The sequence below is a fragment of the Apteryx rowi genome, unplaced genomic scaffold (genome assembly GCF_003343035.1).
Source record: "Apteryx rowi isolate R43461 unplaced genomic scaffold, aptRow1 scaffold_18, whole genome shotgun sequence".
NCBI lineage: Eukaryota > Metazoa > Chordata > Aves > Apterygiformes > Apterygidae > Apteryx > Apteryx rowi.
This window is the reverse complement of record NW_020448085.1, coordinates 4,647,807-4,665,747: the sequence shown is the minus strand read 5'-3', so window position 1 is coordinate 4,665,747 and position 17,941 is coordinate 4,647,807. Positions and strand designations below refer to the sequence as shown.

At 40.7% G+C, this 17,941-nt stretch overlaps 1 protein-coding gene across 1 annotated transcript in view; it reads left to right on the top strand.

Annotated features, from left to right (window-relative positions):
• LOC112963865 (WD repeat- and FYVE domain-containing protein 4-like) overlaps nucleotides 1-17,941 on the top strand; it is a 147,452-nt gene that overhangs the window by 20,747 nt on the left and 108,764 nt on the right. The window contains exons 9-15 of the mRNA XM_026061309.1: nucleotides 59-248; nucleotides 2,414-2,574; nucleotides 2,909-3,361; nucleotides 5,081-5,185; nucleotides 6,069-6,259; nucleotides 8,918-9,528; nucleotides 14,030-14,123. Coding sequence (XP_025917094.1) covers nucleotides 59-248; nucleotides 2,414-2,574; nucleotides 2,909-3,361; nucleotides 5,081-5,185; nucleotides 6,069-6,259; nucleotides 8,918-9,528; nucleotides 14,030-14,123 — 1,805 coding nt within the window. The remainder of the gene's footprint in view (nucleotides 1-58; nucleotides 249-2,413; nucleotides 2,575-2,908; nucleotides 3,362-5,080; nucleotides 5,186-6,068; nucleotides 6,260-8,917; nucleotides 9,529-14,029; nucleotides 14,124-17,941) is intronic.

Genomic DNA, 17,941 nt, shown 5'->3' with positions numbered 1-17,941 from the left:
TGCACTTGTTTGAGTGTCAGTCCTTAAATACCTGCTATAACTTTTTTTTCCCCCACAGCTGTGGACTGCATTAAAATAGCTATTCAGAATCTGTTTAAACTGGCTGATGCCCTACCTGCTCATGACATGTGTGAAGCTGTTAGTATTATCTTGTGTTTTGTGAAAGACTCCTATCCCATATCATCAGCTTTATTAACAGAGTTTGAGAATAATGATGGCTACCAGCTTCTGCTAAAAATTGTACTCAGGCAAGTATAGAGGTTTTTAGTGGGTTTCTAGAGGATGGTAAAACTTCGTTTTCAGAAGGTATGATGGTCTATTTTAAAATGTAGAACACTTAAGTAATTCTGTGTGGATGCAAAGCCAGTAATAATGACCCTGATATTACAAACCACGTTGCTATTTTAGGAGAGGAAGCAGTGCAAAGCTTCTCCTCCTGAAACCACAGGGGAAATTAATTTCAGGAGAAGTTAGTCTAGAGGTGGGGTAGAGGCTTACCAATTACAAGACAATGACTCTTCGTCAATTATTGGTATTAGGAGGGATCAAGGTCAGAGACACTTCATTCTCATTTCAGTTAAGTGAATTCTTAATCCAGGAAAGCAGTCAGCTAGGGAGAGAAAGCAGATCTTTTTGTTGCACAAATAATAAATAAATAAAAATAAACCCCAAACTTATCTTATGTCTGAAATGGGTAAATTCTTCAGAACTGAGATGAATGTGAACTTAACAGGACAAAACCTCACTAGTTATCCTAATCAAAAGTACAAAGTAGCATCTTTTACTCCCACTGTCATTTGCATTGTCTAATAAGGCTCTGAGTTTGTTGTGTCAGAACTGTCTTATACCATTTCCCCAGAAGCACTCAGCAGCTTTGTTCTGACTTTTTTAATATCATATCAGGAGGGCACTTCCAAATCCTCTTGATCCATTGTCATTTCCATTACGGCTTTGCCTTTTCTTGTGCTTTCTCTCCAACATTTGCTAGAACATTGGTTTTTGATCAGTAGCTTAGCCTGTGGGAGTTACCTTGTAATTTGGATCGAGACGATTGTAATTTGGATCATGAATCCAAAGGTGTCCTTAGGTGAATGTTATTTATGATTATTTTTGGACTGCACAAAATTACTGACCTACAACCAGAAAAAGGGTTTGTCTCTGATTTGATTCCCCCCCACCACCAACAGTCCTTTCTTTAGACACCATAATTTATCTGTCTTTCCCTCAGAAGTAAACTGTGCTGAGAGAGGAATATTTCTGATGAAGTTGTATCCATGTAAGGACATAAACAGCTGAGTTGCATCAGTAAGGGCTATGACTGCCTCCTTCCTTTTTAAATGATGTAACTAGGCTGGAGAGAAATAGCATGCAGGTTTTCAGGGCTTCAGATTTGTCTCCCTTCCCAGCGTACGCTGGCAGAAAGGAGAGAGGGAGAGAGAACTTTTCTGAATTTTTTTTTTATGAGCAAGTTTCCTCTGCTCTGATGCTTGGAATTTGTTCTTCAAGTAAAGAAAATCCTGCTAGTCTGGTTCTTCCCTGCTGAAAACAGACGCTAGCATTTGCCCTGACCCTGTTTTTTCTTGGTTGGCTTGAAACAAAACAAAACATGGTGGTTTTTTTTTTCTTCTTCTTCTGAGGGATTTCCCTAACTTCCAGTGTCAGCCTATTGCTCTGCCACTAACCCAGATATTGCCATTTTTCTTAAGAATTAACTCCCACTAGGCAGCACAGAATAGGACAACATGATAAGTAGCTGTGTGTGACATTTGACAGACTCTCAGTCTAAACTATGACAAATCTAGGTTACAGCTCAAACAATTTCATTGCCCAGAAAAGACATTGACACACTATCATCATGTCTGATTCACAAAGCTTGGACTAAACAATATTTTTTCCCTTCTCAAAGGCTAAGATTTTTCTGTTAGTTACCTAATCTGGCAGATCCCTTACCTTTACCAAATATATGTCTACTTTTTCTTTGAAAGTGTAATCTTGGCCTGGATCAGAAAAAGCATGTGAAAGGTCTGTTTTAATTTTCTGGTCTCTCATCAAAATTTAATTTTTTGCCCACCAAAACAGCACTCTTTTTGAGAGAATTATTCTTTTTTTTGTTTTCAGTGCACATGTAATTGGACTGAATTCCAAACTATACTCCCCTTTTATTCAGAAGACTCTTACATTGTCGCTTCAATTTTCTTTTTCAGTTTTGTGATTTTTATTCTGATCCAGAATGTGGCAGCACAATGTGGAGTTACTCTTTATAGGATGATTAAACAAGTCATAGAAATAAGACAAAAAACAGCAAGATAGCCTGGATATGGGTAGCTCTTGTGTGCTCAGTACGTAGTAGTGTATTGAAAGTGTTTGTATTACTGAGGCATGATCATATGACTGTCCGAACCTTTGTTTATAGATGTGAGGGACTGCAAAAAAATGAAGGAGACCCCTATCTGGAAGAGATTCTGGACATGCTAACTTGCCTAACAACCTGTGGAAAAACTGAACTGAAAGTTTCTGGCAATATTGCACATCCACAATTACCACACTTTGATTTTGAACTGACACGGTCTTCTGGTACAGTATATACATGTGGCTATGTAGGCAAGTCACAGAAGAATGAATCTCTGTGCATTATGTATCTAAGATGGAGGAAGGAGTATGAGACAGCGTCTTCTGATCTGTGTGCTTAGCACTGCAGGAGCCTAAACATTGCCTACATCAGAGAGAGCTGACTATGCCAGCTATAGGGTCTGATCCCAGGTTGAGGACATGCCTCCCAGTCACATCCCTTGGGTCTGTGACCCGTATTTACGCTCTTAGATACGATTTAACTTTATAGTTATGGTGCTTGCAGTGAGTCTTAAATAGCATTGCTGTAAAAAAGATCTCCTGTGCTTTTATCTCACAGGAATGACAGTGAAAAACCTCCAGGCTTTTCAGGTGCTGCAGTCTGTTTTCCAGAAAAGTAACGATGAGCACCTCTGTAGGAGAATCTTAGCAGCAATTGGTACCATATGGGCCTGGGATGCAGTGAACTTCTTTCTCCTGGAATGGACACTACAACCTATCAACCAGTTTACTGACATCATCCACTTCAAACCACACATGGTCCAGGTTCAGTTCTTCAAGCTGGTGGAGTCAGTGGTGCTAGACCTGTCCTACATCCCCCATGAAATTTTGAAGAAGGTTCAGTATTTGGTGAAGGAAAACGTAGTGCCATTCTGCACCTTAACAGCTCTCCAGTGCCTTCTCAGCATGACCAAGAAGGACCTGCTATTCACTGACATATTCCGGGACTCTGGTCTCTTAGGCCTACTGCTGGCAGTTCTGAGAAAGCAAGCCAAAATCCTGAGGAAGTCAGGTACGGCTTATGGCATTCATAGTGACTGTTAAGGCAGACAGATCGATAGGAATGAATTAACCTCTTTGTACAAGCAATTTATAAGTTTTATATACTGAGTAGATAGAATTTATCTGGAAGCAACCTGGCCTAGGTTTAAATTCATGGGATGTTTTTATTATGCTGGACAGGGTCCTCTCTGAGATCTTGACTCTTTATCGTTCTGCTAACTTTCCTGAACAGTTCATGGGCTGTTCTTCACCAATGCACTACAAGTTACTCTGGAGGGTGCCATTCAGCTCCCATTTCTAAACTGGCCTCAATTTGTGGTTCTTTGGGTCCCTGACTTCAAAGTAGAGGAGGAAGGAGACAGACCACTGACTTCAGATGTGTTCTGTGGTCAGTTTTCCGCAGAGCTTATTCTCTCTGAAAATAACGCTTATTCCTAGGGACTGACAATGGAAGGCAATTTCTGGCATCTTGGCCCACTGTTACCCACAATTACCGCTACCCGTTGTTATCCGATTTAGTTATTTCTTATTCTGAAAACAGGAAGGTAATAGTCCTGATGTGGTAACTGTGGGATACAGCTGAATTGTGGTACAAACTCACATACTCAAGTGCTTTTTTTTGTTTTTTTTTTAGTTTTTTTTTTAACTGCTATTTTAAAGAAAGCTAAATGTATGAAAGAAGTATCTGTGCTGTATCAAGGAGGAAATGCCTCTGAATTTCAGAATGATGTTCAGTTAGTAAAGGGGGAGGGACTCACACATTCTCAAAGTACTAGATATAACTTTTGATGTAACAAGTATAATTGTATAATTTATATACGTTTATTCCAAGGAACAGAATAAATATGAATTGCAATGTAAGCTCCAGAGTTCAGACATCCATTACCTGCAAGGAAACTTATGCTTGTATTTTTGATACCAGAGTACTTAGAATTTTGTACTACAGTACTTAAATACCATCAAGATAAATATGATGGTTATTGAAAAACTTACCTTCTGGTTATCAGTTGGCTGGTATGTAGAGCTGTCTTCTGTGTTTGTATAAATTTCACTGCTTTAGATCACTTCGTGACCTAAGTTATACAGAGTAAGTGGTTGAATGACTGGATGATTTGTAATTTTATACACAAGGTTGAAGAGGAGTGGGTGGGAATGTATTGGCTGAAGGGATCACTGTTCTCGTCTCTTGGTTTCCAGGAATTTATTCTGCAAACTTCAAGATCTTTAGATCTAAAAACAACCTAGCTTACACAATACTGTGTGATTCTAGAAATACTTGCCTGTGAACATGTACTTTTAGTTTAGGCATTTACATACTCTCTGTTGATAAAATATGTTACCATTTTGCACCTCACAATCTTTAATGTTCTTTTATTTGTATGTACCTTCACTAGGTATTGCTAAGCTGATAACTCTGTATCAGTTTTACAGATGGGAAATGAAGGCATAGCTGTTACAGATCCTGCCTGTAGTCATGCAAGAGATCTGTGTTGCAGAGCATAGAATCAGACCTGTGTTTCTCAATCCCAAGCTAGGCCCTAATCACTAGAAAGTGGCCTGTCTGTATTTTGTTGCTCACTTTAGGTTTCAAGTAGCCTGTTAACAGTATTTAAGAGAGAACTAGAATTAGCTGGAGAACTGTTTTTCTTTTTTTCATTTTGTGGCATTTTAGCTGCAGGTAGCCACATGCCTTGTATAAATTGTATTGTTGTTTTTAATACACGAACAGCTGGAACCCGAGTGCCTGGCCTGGAAGAAGGCACTGAGAAGGAATTAAATGCAGTGATGCTGAAGATGGTGGCTGCCCTTACTGTCAGATCCGTGAGGAACACTGGTAAGAAGTGACACATGACTCTTACCTCTGTGATACTTGATGATAAGTGGCTGAGGTGCATCTTAAGAAGCACCAGCAAATTTTCTGACTTTGTGCTTCATTCAGAAGTGGAGAAGAAAAGCTACAAGTGTAGGGATGACTATATTATACCAGGAAGAAATGTTACAAAGACATTCACATGTTCATAATGAACCTTACCCCAGTAGTCTCCCTGCTCACCTCATCTGTGTGGATACCCCTAAAGTGTTTGCATAGAAAACAAATTTGTCTGTTAGCAGTGGAAAACAAAATTGTGCGTGTGACTTTTATGGATTGTCTGTTAGCTGGGTTTTCTTCTATGGTATCTATTATTAGAAATATTAGAATCGGGCAGATGCTGATTTATACTCATGCATTTGGTATTAACACACTTGAGAGGTGTATGTGTATGGGAAATCCTGTGGAACGTAATAATACAGGAGTAAAAGAATCTTTTGAATACTGTAATCCTCTCAGTTAATTGACTCTTGAATCCCAGAATCATCACATTTGCAGCATCTCTCACAGTAGAAATGTATTGTCACAAACTACCATATCATGCAGTCCCCTTCAAAAACTGAAAAAATATTTAAGCTTAAAACTAATTAGGAGTCTTTTTCCTTCCCATACCCGTTGTATTGGGAAGCTGTCATTTCTGATTAGAAACCATGGTCATCAAGAGTCGTTGCATCCCCAGTTGTTCTTGTGCCCTTCAGTTTGTGACCTTCAGCTTAACTAGCTCTTCTCCTTGCCTCTCCTGCTGTTTTTATGGAAATGTAGCACTGCACACCAATACTGAAAATCTGCTTCTGAAAACTACAAGTAAAGATAGTTAAAGTAACAAATGATACCTTATTTGTCCCAGTTGTTTTAAAGGACTATGGGATGGTGCCATACATCAAGATATTTTTGGATGATGAGTGCTACAGGAGTGCTACTCTCAGCATCTTGGAGCAGCTGTCAGTCATCAACTATGAAGAATATATGAGCATTGTTATCGGGGCTCTCTGTTCCTCTACTCAAGGGGAACTCCACCTGAAACTAGATCTGCTGAAGGTAATTAATGTGGCTTCCTGCTTGGCTTGTTGTTTTCTTTGAAACTGCTTGGCTTGTGGCAACTGGCTCTTAATCTTGCCCCCAGCAGTGTGTTTTTCCAAGAAGGTAAGTGCAGAAGAAAGAAGCTGTAAGCCAATTTTTGATTCTGGTAAATTGGGTGCTCTCATTTTTAGTGATGTGTACTTGGCCATCACCTTCAGTCAACATGAGACTGTGCAGTATTTTGAAGACTTAGATAGTAATGCAGGACAGAGAAATAGGGATTGCAAATGCTAGGACCCAGTTGTATGTGCAGTTACATGTAATGTGACAGAGGAAAAAAAGGAGGAACAAATATGAGTGAAAGTGGAGATTTGGAAGAAAGATGTGAGAAGAAGTAAAGGTGTGAGATTGCATTGAATTGAGCGTTGGGGTAGGCAGGAGATGAACAGCTTGATTCTGATGTGATTTCCAAAATTGTAACTTTATTGTCCTTAATTTGGTAATCTCTTGCATACACCAGTTTGGGGATAAAATAGAGGTGAAGAAAAATAGAGGCGAGGGAAAGTAGTGTTCCTATGGATGTTTGGAGGATGAAATTAGGCTTATTCATAGCCTTCACTGTGTTTATAAAGGGCCTGATCCATAACCTGTTGAAGCCCGATAAAGAATTCCTGTGCTCTATTTTGGTTTAGATCATAGACATCAAATTGGAAAACAGCAGTGTTCTAAGCATTGATTTAAAGTTTCACTCTAACTTCTCTACTAAGTGTGAACTGAAGTCATCTTTCAGCACAACATGGCAACTGCTTCTGTGATAAAAGAACCATGTTACTTAAAAAAAAAAAAAAAAAACTGACAAAGTTCATAGCTTTGATTTGAAACAGCAAACTTTAACAATATCTGTGGAAAAGTTGAGTACGGTGTCCAAACTAATATGAAAATAAATGCAGCTTCAATGTCTAATTCTGACAAATGATAACTGTATTAAAACATAATGTAAGCAAATGAATTTATTATCTACATCCATTGGGACTGTGATTGTGTTACACACAAATTCAGATTGATTTGCTAATATATATTTAGCTGTTAAAGCCCGAGCCCAAATGCAATTAGCCCTGCCATATTCTAGTGTGGCACGTGGACAATTATGAGGAATAACGAATAATGGAATGTGAAATGGATTCTGTTAGCGTTAACTGAGTTAGGGGGTTTCCAGCAGACATCAGTTTTATAGATTCGGGACAGAGGAATACTAACTCATAGGCGATTAAATTGTAACTGAGTTAGAGCTGGAGGAAATGTGGTTACTGCTGACCTTCTCTGAAACGTGTTAAAGCCATCCTGATAACTTCAACTCTGAGTTATTAAATTTACTCCCTGTTCAGAAGTCTCTGCCTGGTTTGATACATTATCATGCAAAATTGAATGACAGTAATAGAGTTCCCCCTCCCCCTCCAGTTCTGGCAACAGTTTCTCATAGTCCTGGATCCTGTTACAGAGAGATATTTATGGTAGATCTCTTACTCTTCAGCAGACTGCAAAGTGAACTCACTCTTTTGCTGGATATCTATTGGGAGACTTTATACGTGAAATTAGGCCTTTCCAATGTAAAAAGGCACAGCCTCAAATTTGGAAGGTCCCATATGCCTGTAAGAGCAGTTTCTCCATTAAATGGATTGTGCAACATCCCCAAAACCTGTGATGAATTGTGTTTCTTCACAAGCTCTCTTTTCTCACTGACTTTACTTTGTACCACTATAACTAATAGCTTTGCTGGTTTTGTTTCAGAATGGGGACAGAATCAGGCCCATAGCATTTAAATTTTACAAGTGGAGTAGTCTGGGTTTTCTATGCATGTGTGATATCATCAAGTAGCATTCATTTATAACTTGCTTTAAGCCCATTGCAGTTACAGGAAAACTAATGAATTCATTGGTTTTGGATCTGACTCTGTGGCTTTTTTCCTTTGAGTTGCTGTGCAAACTTTAAACTTGCTCCTATTGAGAAAAGGAATTGCTATTGCCTTTCTTTTGAGGAGAGTCTGCTGCTTGCAGTATTCTTTGGGCCATGCTGGTTCACTGGTTTTCTTGGAGTGGGTCTACTCAGTCGTAAGTTTAGCGTAGAGCACAAGTTTAGTGTGCCTCTTCATGTGTGTTCAGGGCTGGTGGAAGTCTTGCACATAGAGAGCTGTGTCTTCTTCCTGGTTTCTGTATGAGATGACTTACAGTTGAATCTCTGCTTTCATTTATTTAAGGCAAATCTTGAGAGTTGAGAGAGGCTGAGAGGATAGATCAGAGTAGCCAAAGGTCTGAAACAGTAGCTGTGATCAAACTGACTAGGGTGTGTAAAGCAGGAAATTTTATGTCTTTGCTGGTTCCTGTCAGCACCATTCCCTAGTTGGCAGGCTGACTACATGGGTTTCACCAGATGTTACGTTTAAACCTCTGATGTTTGACCCTTTGGGAACACAGGGAGGGCAGAAGGAGGAAGATTGTGCAGTGATAACCTTTTCTTTGCCCAGCGATTTTTGCTCGAAGAGCAGAATTTCAATAAAAGAATTTTTTTATTTTATTTTTTTATTAACTTGGAATTTGGAACTATTCTGAAGCTCATTTGTCCTTTGTGCGCTATTGGTTTAAGTGCTTCTTTTGTCTTCTTTCTTCCTAACATTTGTAGTCATTGCTGAGGATACTGGAGAGTCCAAAGAGCCATTCAGCTTTCAGAACTTGCAGTGGGTTCAATGGACTCCTGTCCCTTCTCTCAGACATGGAGGGTGCATTGCAGGACCCTCCGTCTGGGCTGTGGGCAGCAGTTGGACACAATTGCATTTTGGAACTTGTTTTCTACACGCTTCAGGGGATAACAGCAGCCCTACACCTGGACCCTGTCAATAGCAACTTCTTCCAGAGGAATGGCCTCTTTGAAAAGATGGCAGAGGATCTTGGGACACTTGGCTGTTTCTGGACACAAGGAGAATGGCAAATCTCTCTGGGCCTTGAGAAAGTGAGGACGTTTGCAGAATTCTTGGATGCAGCTTTTTGCTCTTCAGAACCTTTTCCAATGTGGCTGAAAAACTGCATATGGATTCTGAATTTTCTTGATCACATGGTCAAAGGGACCCTCCATCTGGAGAGCTACTTCAAAGAGATAAAGCCAGAGGTGGAAGAGGCATCAAGAGATGATCGGGAGGAATCGCAAGCTCAAGAAGAGCATCTTGTGGCTTTCAAAAGACCAGGCAACAAATTACCTGCCTCTGCATATAGGCCATGGGGAAACCCTGAAGAGAAGTAAGTCTTTATTTACTACAGAAAATATAATAAGACTGGTATCTGCATTTTATGTGGTGGTAAACTGAGGCATGGAGTGGCATGAGTTGCCTAGAGAAAACAGATCAGTAACATGGTTCCAACTTTCAGGCCTTCTGACGGCAGAAGTCACCTGTTTTTGAAAGGCAAATGATGGCAAACACTAGGACATAAGTTGTTTAGTGGAGCAATGGGACATAGCACCCTGACACTTTTACAGGTTATTCTGAAGGTTCTGGCACATGCAGTGGGTAAACAGAACCGGGTTCTAAGGAAAAGGTTGTTGTGACTTAAAGCTTGCTTTTAGTCTCTCCTTGAGCCTGCCCCAAACAATTTTGACTTTTTCAATGGTGTGGAAAACTGCTTCCAGTCACTTGATAAATGAAACATGAAAACTATTTTAAATTATTTTAAATGCTCCCCCATGTATATGTGTGTGTGCGTGCTGACACACACACACTCTTTCAACTCACACAGCTGAAATAGAGAATATTGGAAAAGGAATAGTTGTGCTGCCTGCCTGATGGCAGTGAAGGATGACAGGAAGGAAAGGCTGCACCAGAAGTCAACATAGCTGTCAGCTCTGAATTGTTTGCATTTCATACCTTGTGAGATCTTCTGCCCTTTCTTCTGCAGCTTTATCTTGGATCTCCCAGTCCTTTTTTCAAAAATGTTTCTGGTTGGACTTATGGGTAAAATGGCAAAGTTGGCCATTTATAAATGTGAGATTCCTTCAGCCCTTATTCTAGAATATTTCTTGGTCATTTTCCAGCTTTAAGGACCAAGCCCTTGTCCCTCACTCACAGCTAGCAATCACCAAGGTCAGCAAAGCTTTTTCTCCCTCAGCACTAAGGCAGGCTCAATAAGCATCTCTGGGCATATTTGTACTTGTTTGAAGCAATTGTAAAAAAATTGCAGTAGATTTCTTTGCTCCTCAGGCAGCTGATTTTGATACCAACTATGGAAATGTTTTCTCTGTAAGTAAAAGTTCTATCACCGCTCCTTGAATTGCGCTTAAAGCTTACGTTTTAGGTACTCAGTGCTGGGGAGAGGACTTGCTGGCTCAGAAGGAATACTCCTTGCAAAATAGATCTTCCTAGGCCTGTTTGGCAGGGTGTGGGGCAATGCACCGAGTGTGGGTGGGTGGTGGTGGTCATGGGAAATTCATGGCCCATAACTTATATGTGTGAGGGAGGCGCAGGGCAGATAGGGGTGAAAGAGCAGGTCAGTGACAATGGCAGGAAGGGTATGGCTCTGTCCTCTGCTGCCAGGCAGTGTAAGGCCATGACAGTGGTTGGATGACAGGGCAGTTAGCAGGCTGTGCCCCCAAATCCAGTGGAGAGCAAGAGTTTTCCAATAGGAGGCATTTTGCCCTTTTGGTAGCTTCTAGGGAGTAGGCCTGGACTAGAAGGCCTTTCCCAGGTTACTAGATCTGAAATATAGAGCAGAGCTTCAATTTGGTATGTGTGTTGTTTTTCCTGCTGGAGTGTGAGCTGTGAGGCTGCATAGGAACTGAGTGATTACCATTTGTGAAAATTTAATTATGTGAATTGGGATCCAGTTCATAGTATCTGGCTTGGGATGGTTTTGCCTTGATTTTGGGATGTGGAAGCAGAAAAGGAAGCCAGGTTAGCTAGAGATGCCTGTAGAAGAGAGAGTCTAGCAGCAAGCGTATGCAAAAACAGCAGAGAAGCTTGTACTGGCAAGCTGGCAGTCTTCAGGGTTGCAGAGCCCATAATCTTTTCCAGCCCTAAATTTTCTGAAAATAATAAGAAATCAAGTTCCCAGAGTTCCTGCAAGCCTGTGGTTCCCCCAGTGCAGCTTCCTCTTAGCTGTACTACATGCTCACGCTTCCTTCTGAAGAAGGGCTTCAGTCTTGGGCTACATAATTCAAAAGTAGGAACTTAATTGCAGCCAGTGGTGCCCCATCCTCTGACATGTATTAACATCCCCTGAAGAAGGGGAAAGGCAGTGATCTGGTAGTCCTAAGGGCCAGTGACTAAGACATAGAAAAACCAGCATTTTAACTGGATAATATTATAGTCCTCTACACTGTCCTGTGGTCAATGATGCTGCAAAGCTGCTGGGCCACAAGGGAATGGGCCCTTCCATTTCCATCTGAAAAACAGCCCTCTGTGTTTCTGCTCCTGCGTTAATGTTTAAAACACCTTCTGTGACAGATGGGGTCTCTTTTTTTCCTTTAGCTCCTGGTGATTAGAGATAGTTTGCCGCAAGCTGTGTTAACTGAGGCTCATCTCTCTTTGGGATAGAAGCCCCCTTTGCGCCCACCCCAGCAGAATGGCTGCTGCAGCTGCTGTTACACAGGCTCACTGTGCTAATGGCCCTTTAGCTTGTTTGCGGCATCTCATTTGGTCCCCAAAGCCCCCTTATTTGTCTTATTTTTAAGTAGCAGCCAGTGCAGAGTGGATTTAGGATCCACATAGTGATAGTGGTGGGGTAGATGGAGTGGTGTCATGGTGCTGTGCATGACCTGAGGCAGGAGTGCAGGAAATGGGATGCTTGCAAGAGTGAGGAGCTGGTGTGTGGAAACTATGTGCTATGTACTGTGACAAGCCAGAACGTGAGGGCTTGTTGGAAAACCGTGGAGAAGGACAGAGATAAGGCTTATCTGATATTCTTGGAGAAGAGAACAAGTGTCCAGTGCTGGCAGAGGAGTTGAGATGTAGTCTGGTGCTGGTCGGGGACTCTCGTCCTTCCTTCTTTGTTCTGTGCTGAGCACCACGGTGCTAAACCTGCTGTCAGGCAGTACTTGGAAAAAAGAAAACATAATTATGGCAATGTCTTAACAATTTCAATTTTTTGTTTTTAAGAATCACTTTTCTTTCTTTTTCTTTCTTTTTTGCCTTCTGATGTTCATGTCTAGTTAGTTCACACATTTTAGTTTTACTATACAATCACATGGATTATAAAATTTTTGTCTATATAAAAGAAAAACTGTGAGGTTCTGAGGTAACTGTGTTGCTTCAGTGACAAGGTCTTTAGGAAGAACACTGTGTGTTGGGAAAGCTGGGCACACTGCTTGGCAATGTAGTCTCACAGCGCTGGAGATGGATAAATTGAAAGTTTTGGGGAGTTGATAGCTAACTCCTTTGATTACAATGGGCCCAGGCTGAAAATGAACTTGCTTTAGGGAGCACAGTCACAGCTGGAAAAACAGACTGAAATTTTGATCCCATTGATTCTGATGGGCCTAGATTTTTCTCAAAAGGTTGGAGGGAGGTATTATCATAGTTTGTCCTTTTCTCTTGTTTAACATTTTAAAACTCTTTTCCACATTCATGTCAAGTACAAATTGATATGACCTCACTAAAGTCATTGTTATGGTAAGCATTTATACCAGATCTAATTTTGATTCATTATACAGAAAAATATAGCAAATGAGCAATTTTTTTGAAAGTTCTATTTGGTATCTTCCTTGAGGGTGCAGGAGAATTATCTGTCACTGTGTGGCAGTGTGCTACACATTACTCGCTGCTCTGATGTATCAGCCAAGCCTTCTTGGAAATGGCTAACAGGTGTTAATTACAGACATTACTCTCCTTTAGGTTCCCTGTAAAAGCTTTTTTATGCCCATTCTGTTACTTATTCTCTTTGTTTTACACAGCCCGTAAAGTACTCTGTGCTTTATTTTTTCTGTCTAATTAGGACTGTTAGATGTTGCCTTTGCTTCCCTCATGGGATCTATTTGGGCCAGATGTGTTTCTGACAGTGCACATCACAGCTCCAATTCAGAGGTGCACCCAGAAATGCTGATGCTTCTCTGCACACGCTGAGCCTGCAGTGCCGAGACTAGAATTACCACTATGAAGTGGCTTCCTCTTAGAGTTGTATCTGACATCTAGCCTGTGTCATGACATAAGTGGATCTTTCCAGTGGTAATTTTGATGCCTTAGTTCCCTCCTGTGCCTGAATGTGCAGATGTTTTGTATGGCAAGAATGAAAATTGGTGGGGAAGTGCAGGTATTCAACTTTCTTTTACTGGTTTAGGCAGATTCTGGTATTAGAAGGGTATGGTGGCATTCCGATTTCATCAGGACTATCTCATCTCTGCTTATTCCTATTAAGTTAGAAAGTACTAAGAGTCTTGCCTGACCAAAGTTACAAACTGTTTGGATATAGAAAATATGATGCTAGTTCTGGGCTGATGCGTCAGAGACTTTTTGTTGGCTGTTTTCTGTACTGTAGGTACCTTCAAAAGTAAAGTTTATTTAAAGAGGCTGTTGCACATCTTTGAATCTGCAGGTCCCTGAGACATGAGCTCACGAGCAGGCTACATCCTGTCTTTGTTACTCCAGGAAGGCTTCTAGCTGTTCCAGGTCATTTGTATTGTTTGCTTAGCTTCTAATTCTGAACCTGATAACTGCCAGGAAAGTGTAATGCTGTACTCCACTATAACACTGATTTGACTCTCCTTGCTATTGTTAATGATAATATCAAAGTCTTATGGATCTTTTTCCTGCAGGTCAGAAATGGGAGACTGTGCCATTGTGCACCCAGGTGCTGTCTGTGTTATTGTGAGGTTGCTGCCAAAGCTGTACAAAGAGGGTCACTCTCAGGTGAGTCTCTGCACATACCAGAGTACCGTCTAAACAGCATCTGCTACTTTTCTGTGGCTTCACTTTTGAGAATTGCTTACTCTTTGCAGATGTGGATACTAAAATTCACATAGTACACTGGCAGGGGAACAGTGCAAATTTCATTGTACTCAGCCAAAAAAACCCAAAAGGCTCTTGAACATCAGTTTACTAAGCATTTATGTACTTATCTGATGCAGTGCATTGGTCTTGGTCCCAGGATACTTGCTGCAATGGAACAAGTATGGTGTACATTTCGGTTCCATTTTCATTACTGAGTTCGGACACAAGGAATAGAGGAGAGCATGAGAAATAGATCATTTCTTCTGAAGTGGAACAGTTTATTTTGCTGGGATGACTGGGGAAAACAAATGAAATAATCCTGACAGGGTGGTCTCTTTAGTTGTATCATGATAGGGTGGAGCTGTTGTCCCCTGTGGTACCCATCCACAAAAGGGATGTGCTGCAGTGAACCCAGTTCTTTCCATATGGCCACATGTGTGTTTACTTCCAAGTAAAACCAAAGCCTTCATGGGAATGATCCATACACAGTTTTTGTCCTCTTCTGTTTTGGAGCTGAGGTCAATAATGTTCTTGCACTCCTCCCTCGCCCTCTCTCCCACAGTGCTTTGTAGCTCAGGCGATAAGGAAATCCAGGGAGAACTGCCTTGGCTTTAGCATTCTGGGGTTCTTGCTTCCCAATATGGGGGGGAGAGAGGCTGGAGGCAAAGAGTCAAACTGGGCCCAAGAAACTGAATCTTTTGAAAATCTGGCCCCAAATATGAATATCTGTCACTTTAAACTCTGTTCCTAATATAATGGGGAAACCATTTAACACAGCGTGGTCCTGACCTCTAAGCTTCATCATAAAACAAGTATAGTAGTTACGATGTTTGGTTGAAGTCCTGTCCTCGTCCAGCTGGCCACTGGTTCTGAAGAAAAGTCGGCTATGAGGTTACTGCTGCTCCTTTCAAATAAGTTGTATTTGGTTAAGGAAATGTTTAAAAACCCCGTTCAGTTGGCCAAATTGCACTTGAGAACAGTTCTGCCACTGCTATTGCTTCATGGATAGTGTGCGTGTGATCAAAAAATGCAATATAGGTCCTATTGGGAAGTGATGATGGAAGAAAAAAAACAGCAGGCAATATAGCTGAAGATATTTATAGGTGCACTGTTAGCTGTTCTGTGTACCTACTCATTAAAACTAGTTGCACACAGGCTGCCATCTTGGTTTCTGTTTCAAACAGCCCTATTTTCAGCTTATGCCTTTCTTTTCACCTTGCTAAAGTCTGCCAAAAACATGTGTGAGCATAACATCCTTGGGCAATGGAGGTGGATGGGTTTTGGAGAGCCTTAGCAGGAAGCACACTGATTATCTGCGCGTACGCTTGTAGTTAAAATTGCCCAGCTCTGAGACAACGCGTATTGGTTTCCATGTTGGCCTGTAGAAACTCAAATCTGCAAATATATCAGCAATGCAAGCAGCATTATTTACTCATGTCCTCTTCATTCATATTCGTTGTAATCCCAGGGAAGTATGGATGACTTCCCTTTATCTTGTCTTTCCTGTGTGTTTTTTATCTGCAACATGGCAGCCAGTATTTGGTTCAAAACAATCAACACTTTTTCCCCTGTGCCTCAGTGCATTGTGTGCATGGGTTTTGTTTGCAGTCTTGGGTGGGTTAAGTTCTGATTTCTGTTACACAAACTGTTAAAGCCAGATGGATGACAACAAAGAACAAACAGAACTAGCTCCTTGAAATTGTTTAAACCATTGCTGAAGGATCTAGCAGCCAGAAAGATCTGGCCCCTTAGGCCTAATGGTCCATAAGCTTTCAAAGCAGCTTAGGATCTGCCTTGCAGTGTCAGTCCTTTCCTAGACACCCCATTCTGAACAAGTAAATTGCCCATGTTCTATCTGCTGTCTTCTCCAAAGTACTTGAATACAGTTGAGGTATAACCAGAAGGATTGAAATAAAACCAGTTTATTCATCCGAAACTATGGAAGGTAGGAGTCAACTAACTGTTGACATATCCCAAATCTGTGTAGCAGAACCAAGCTGGCAGCTATTAAAATTTTGATAATTACAGTAATTAATTTTTGAAAAACAAGTAGAGTGGTTAATTGGATGAGAGAGAGAATCATCAAGAAATTGACTGTATTGGTTGGCTCTAGAGCTGAGCTATATGAGGGGAAAAAGCATTTCAGACCCTCAGTAGATGGCAGTGTTCTTAAAAATATGAAGGTTTAGAGCACAAATTCCAACTGTCATTCCTTTCGCTCTCCCTTTTTTCAGTCGACAAGAAATTATTACTGATGATATTTGTTTAGCACTGCTGTTGTAAATGGAGGTGCCCTAGGTAAAATCGGACCGCTGTTATGCTGGGTCCTGAGTCAGACTCTAAGTAAGAGTTAACCCATGTTCTGAAGAGTGTTTCATCAAATGAGCTACCAAAAGGATAGCACGGAATAATAATAGGAATAATAGGAATAATAGCACAGAGAAGCAAAGTGACTTGGGTAAAGTAATGTCAGTAATGGAGAAAGGAATATAATCTGTGTCTCAAAGACTAATTCCTAGCCGTTCTTAGCTACAACAAATTAAAAATGTGTGGTTGAAATTCTCATTCCAAGCTAAAGTGATCTGAGTGTGTCAGAGGGTGTGTTCCTATCCTCTGTGCTTTCCAGGTCAAGTTTTTCCGTATGTAAGCTTTATTACCTTCTAATGCCATTGATACGTTGTCCCCCTGCCCAGAATCAGTCCAGGTCATGTGCAAAATCCTTTGCTTTCACAGAAATGGCATTGAGAAAGCACTGCTTTTACAGAAACGCTAATGGAATTCAATAAAATTAATGTACTTAGATTCTGGTGTGCAAAAATAATATCCATTTCTTGCCAAATTTGCTGGTTCTTGGTGACCTTTATCAGACCAGCAGTGACGGCCTGCAGTAACGCTGAGTGGGTCAGCAAACCAAGAACAGTATTAGACAGTAAAACAGATGGTCTTGCACTTTTCCTCTGACTATCCAGAATGACAAATAAAAGCTGAGGAGAATAGATTTGTGGTTGTATATTGCTGCCATTCTTAGATATGATCAAAATCATTTGAATGTCAAATGCGATATGAAAATTTGCTAAAAGCCTTAACACCCCCCCCCCCCAAGAAGCAGTCTTTTAGTCAGTAAATGGTATGTACAGGATATTGCTTGCGTGCATGCATGTCTGGTACTTCTGCAGACTAAGCCTGTTCCCATCAAACTGCATGCATGTTTCAAAAGCTAAGTGCAAATGAGACAGGTTAACGTTCGCTTTAGCTGTGTGACTCAGGACATTCACAGAAGGGTGTTTTTGTTGTGTGTGTGTTTTTTGTTTTTTGTTTTTTTTTAACTTTCAAAAGAAAATAAACTTTGCCCTCTGACATTTCCTGTCCCTGTCTGGCATTTTGGAAGCGTAGCTCTTAGAAGTGTCATGCTTTTTCATTTGTGATGGCAAATGAGATCTCCTAGATATAACATGGGTGGATAAGGGAAAGGTAAGAACTTTAAAAAAGAGAATCAAAGCATGTTTCCATTCTGTATCATCCTCCTTGCTGGTTTCTGGGGGTTTCTTGTGAACACTGGTAGAAAAATCATCACATCATTCATTCTGTAAATTATCTACTTACAGTGTTGTTAAATAATATTTTGCTGCCACAGGTGGATTTGATTGTCTTCTCTATTTTCCTCCCCTAGGCCTCTCTTATGATGATTTGCTGTCATACTCACTACTGTAAAACTAAAATACTGTGCATCAATGATA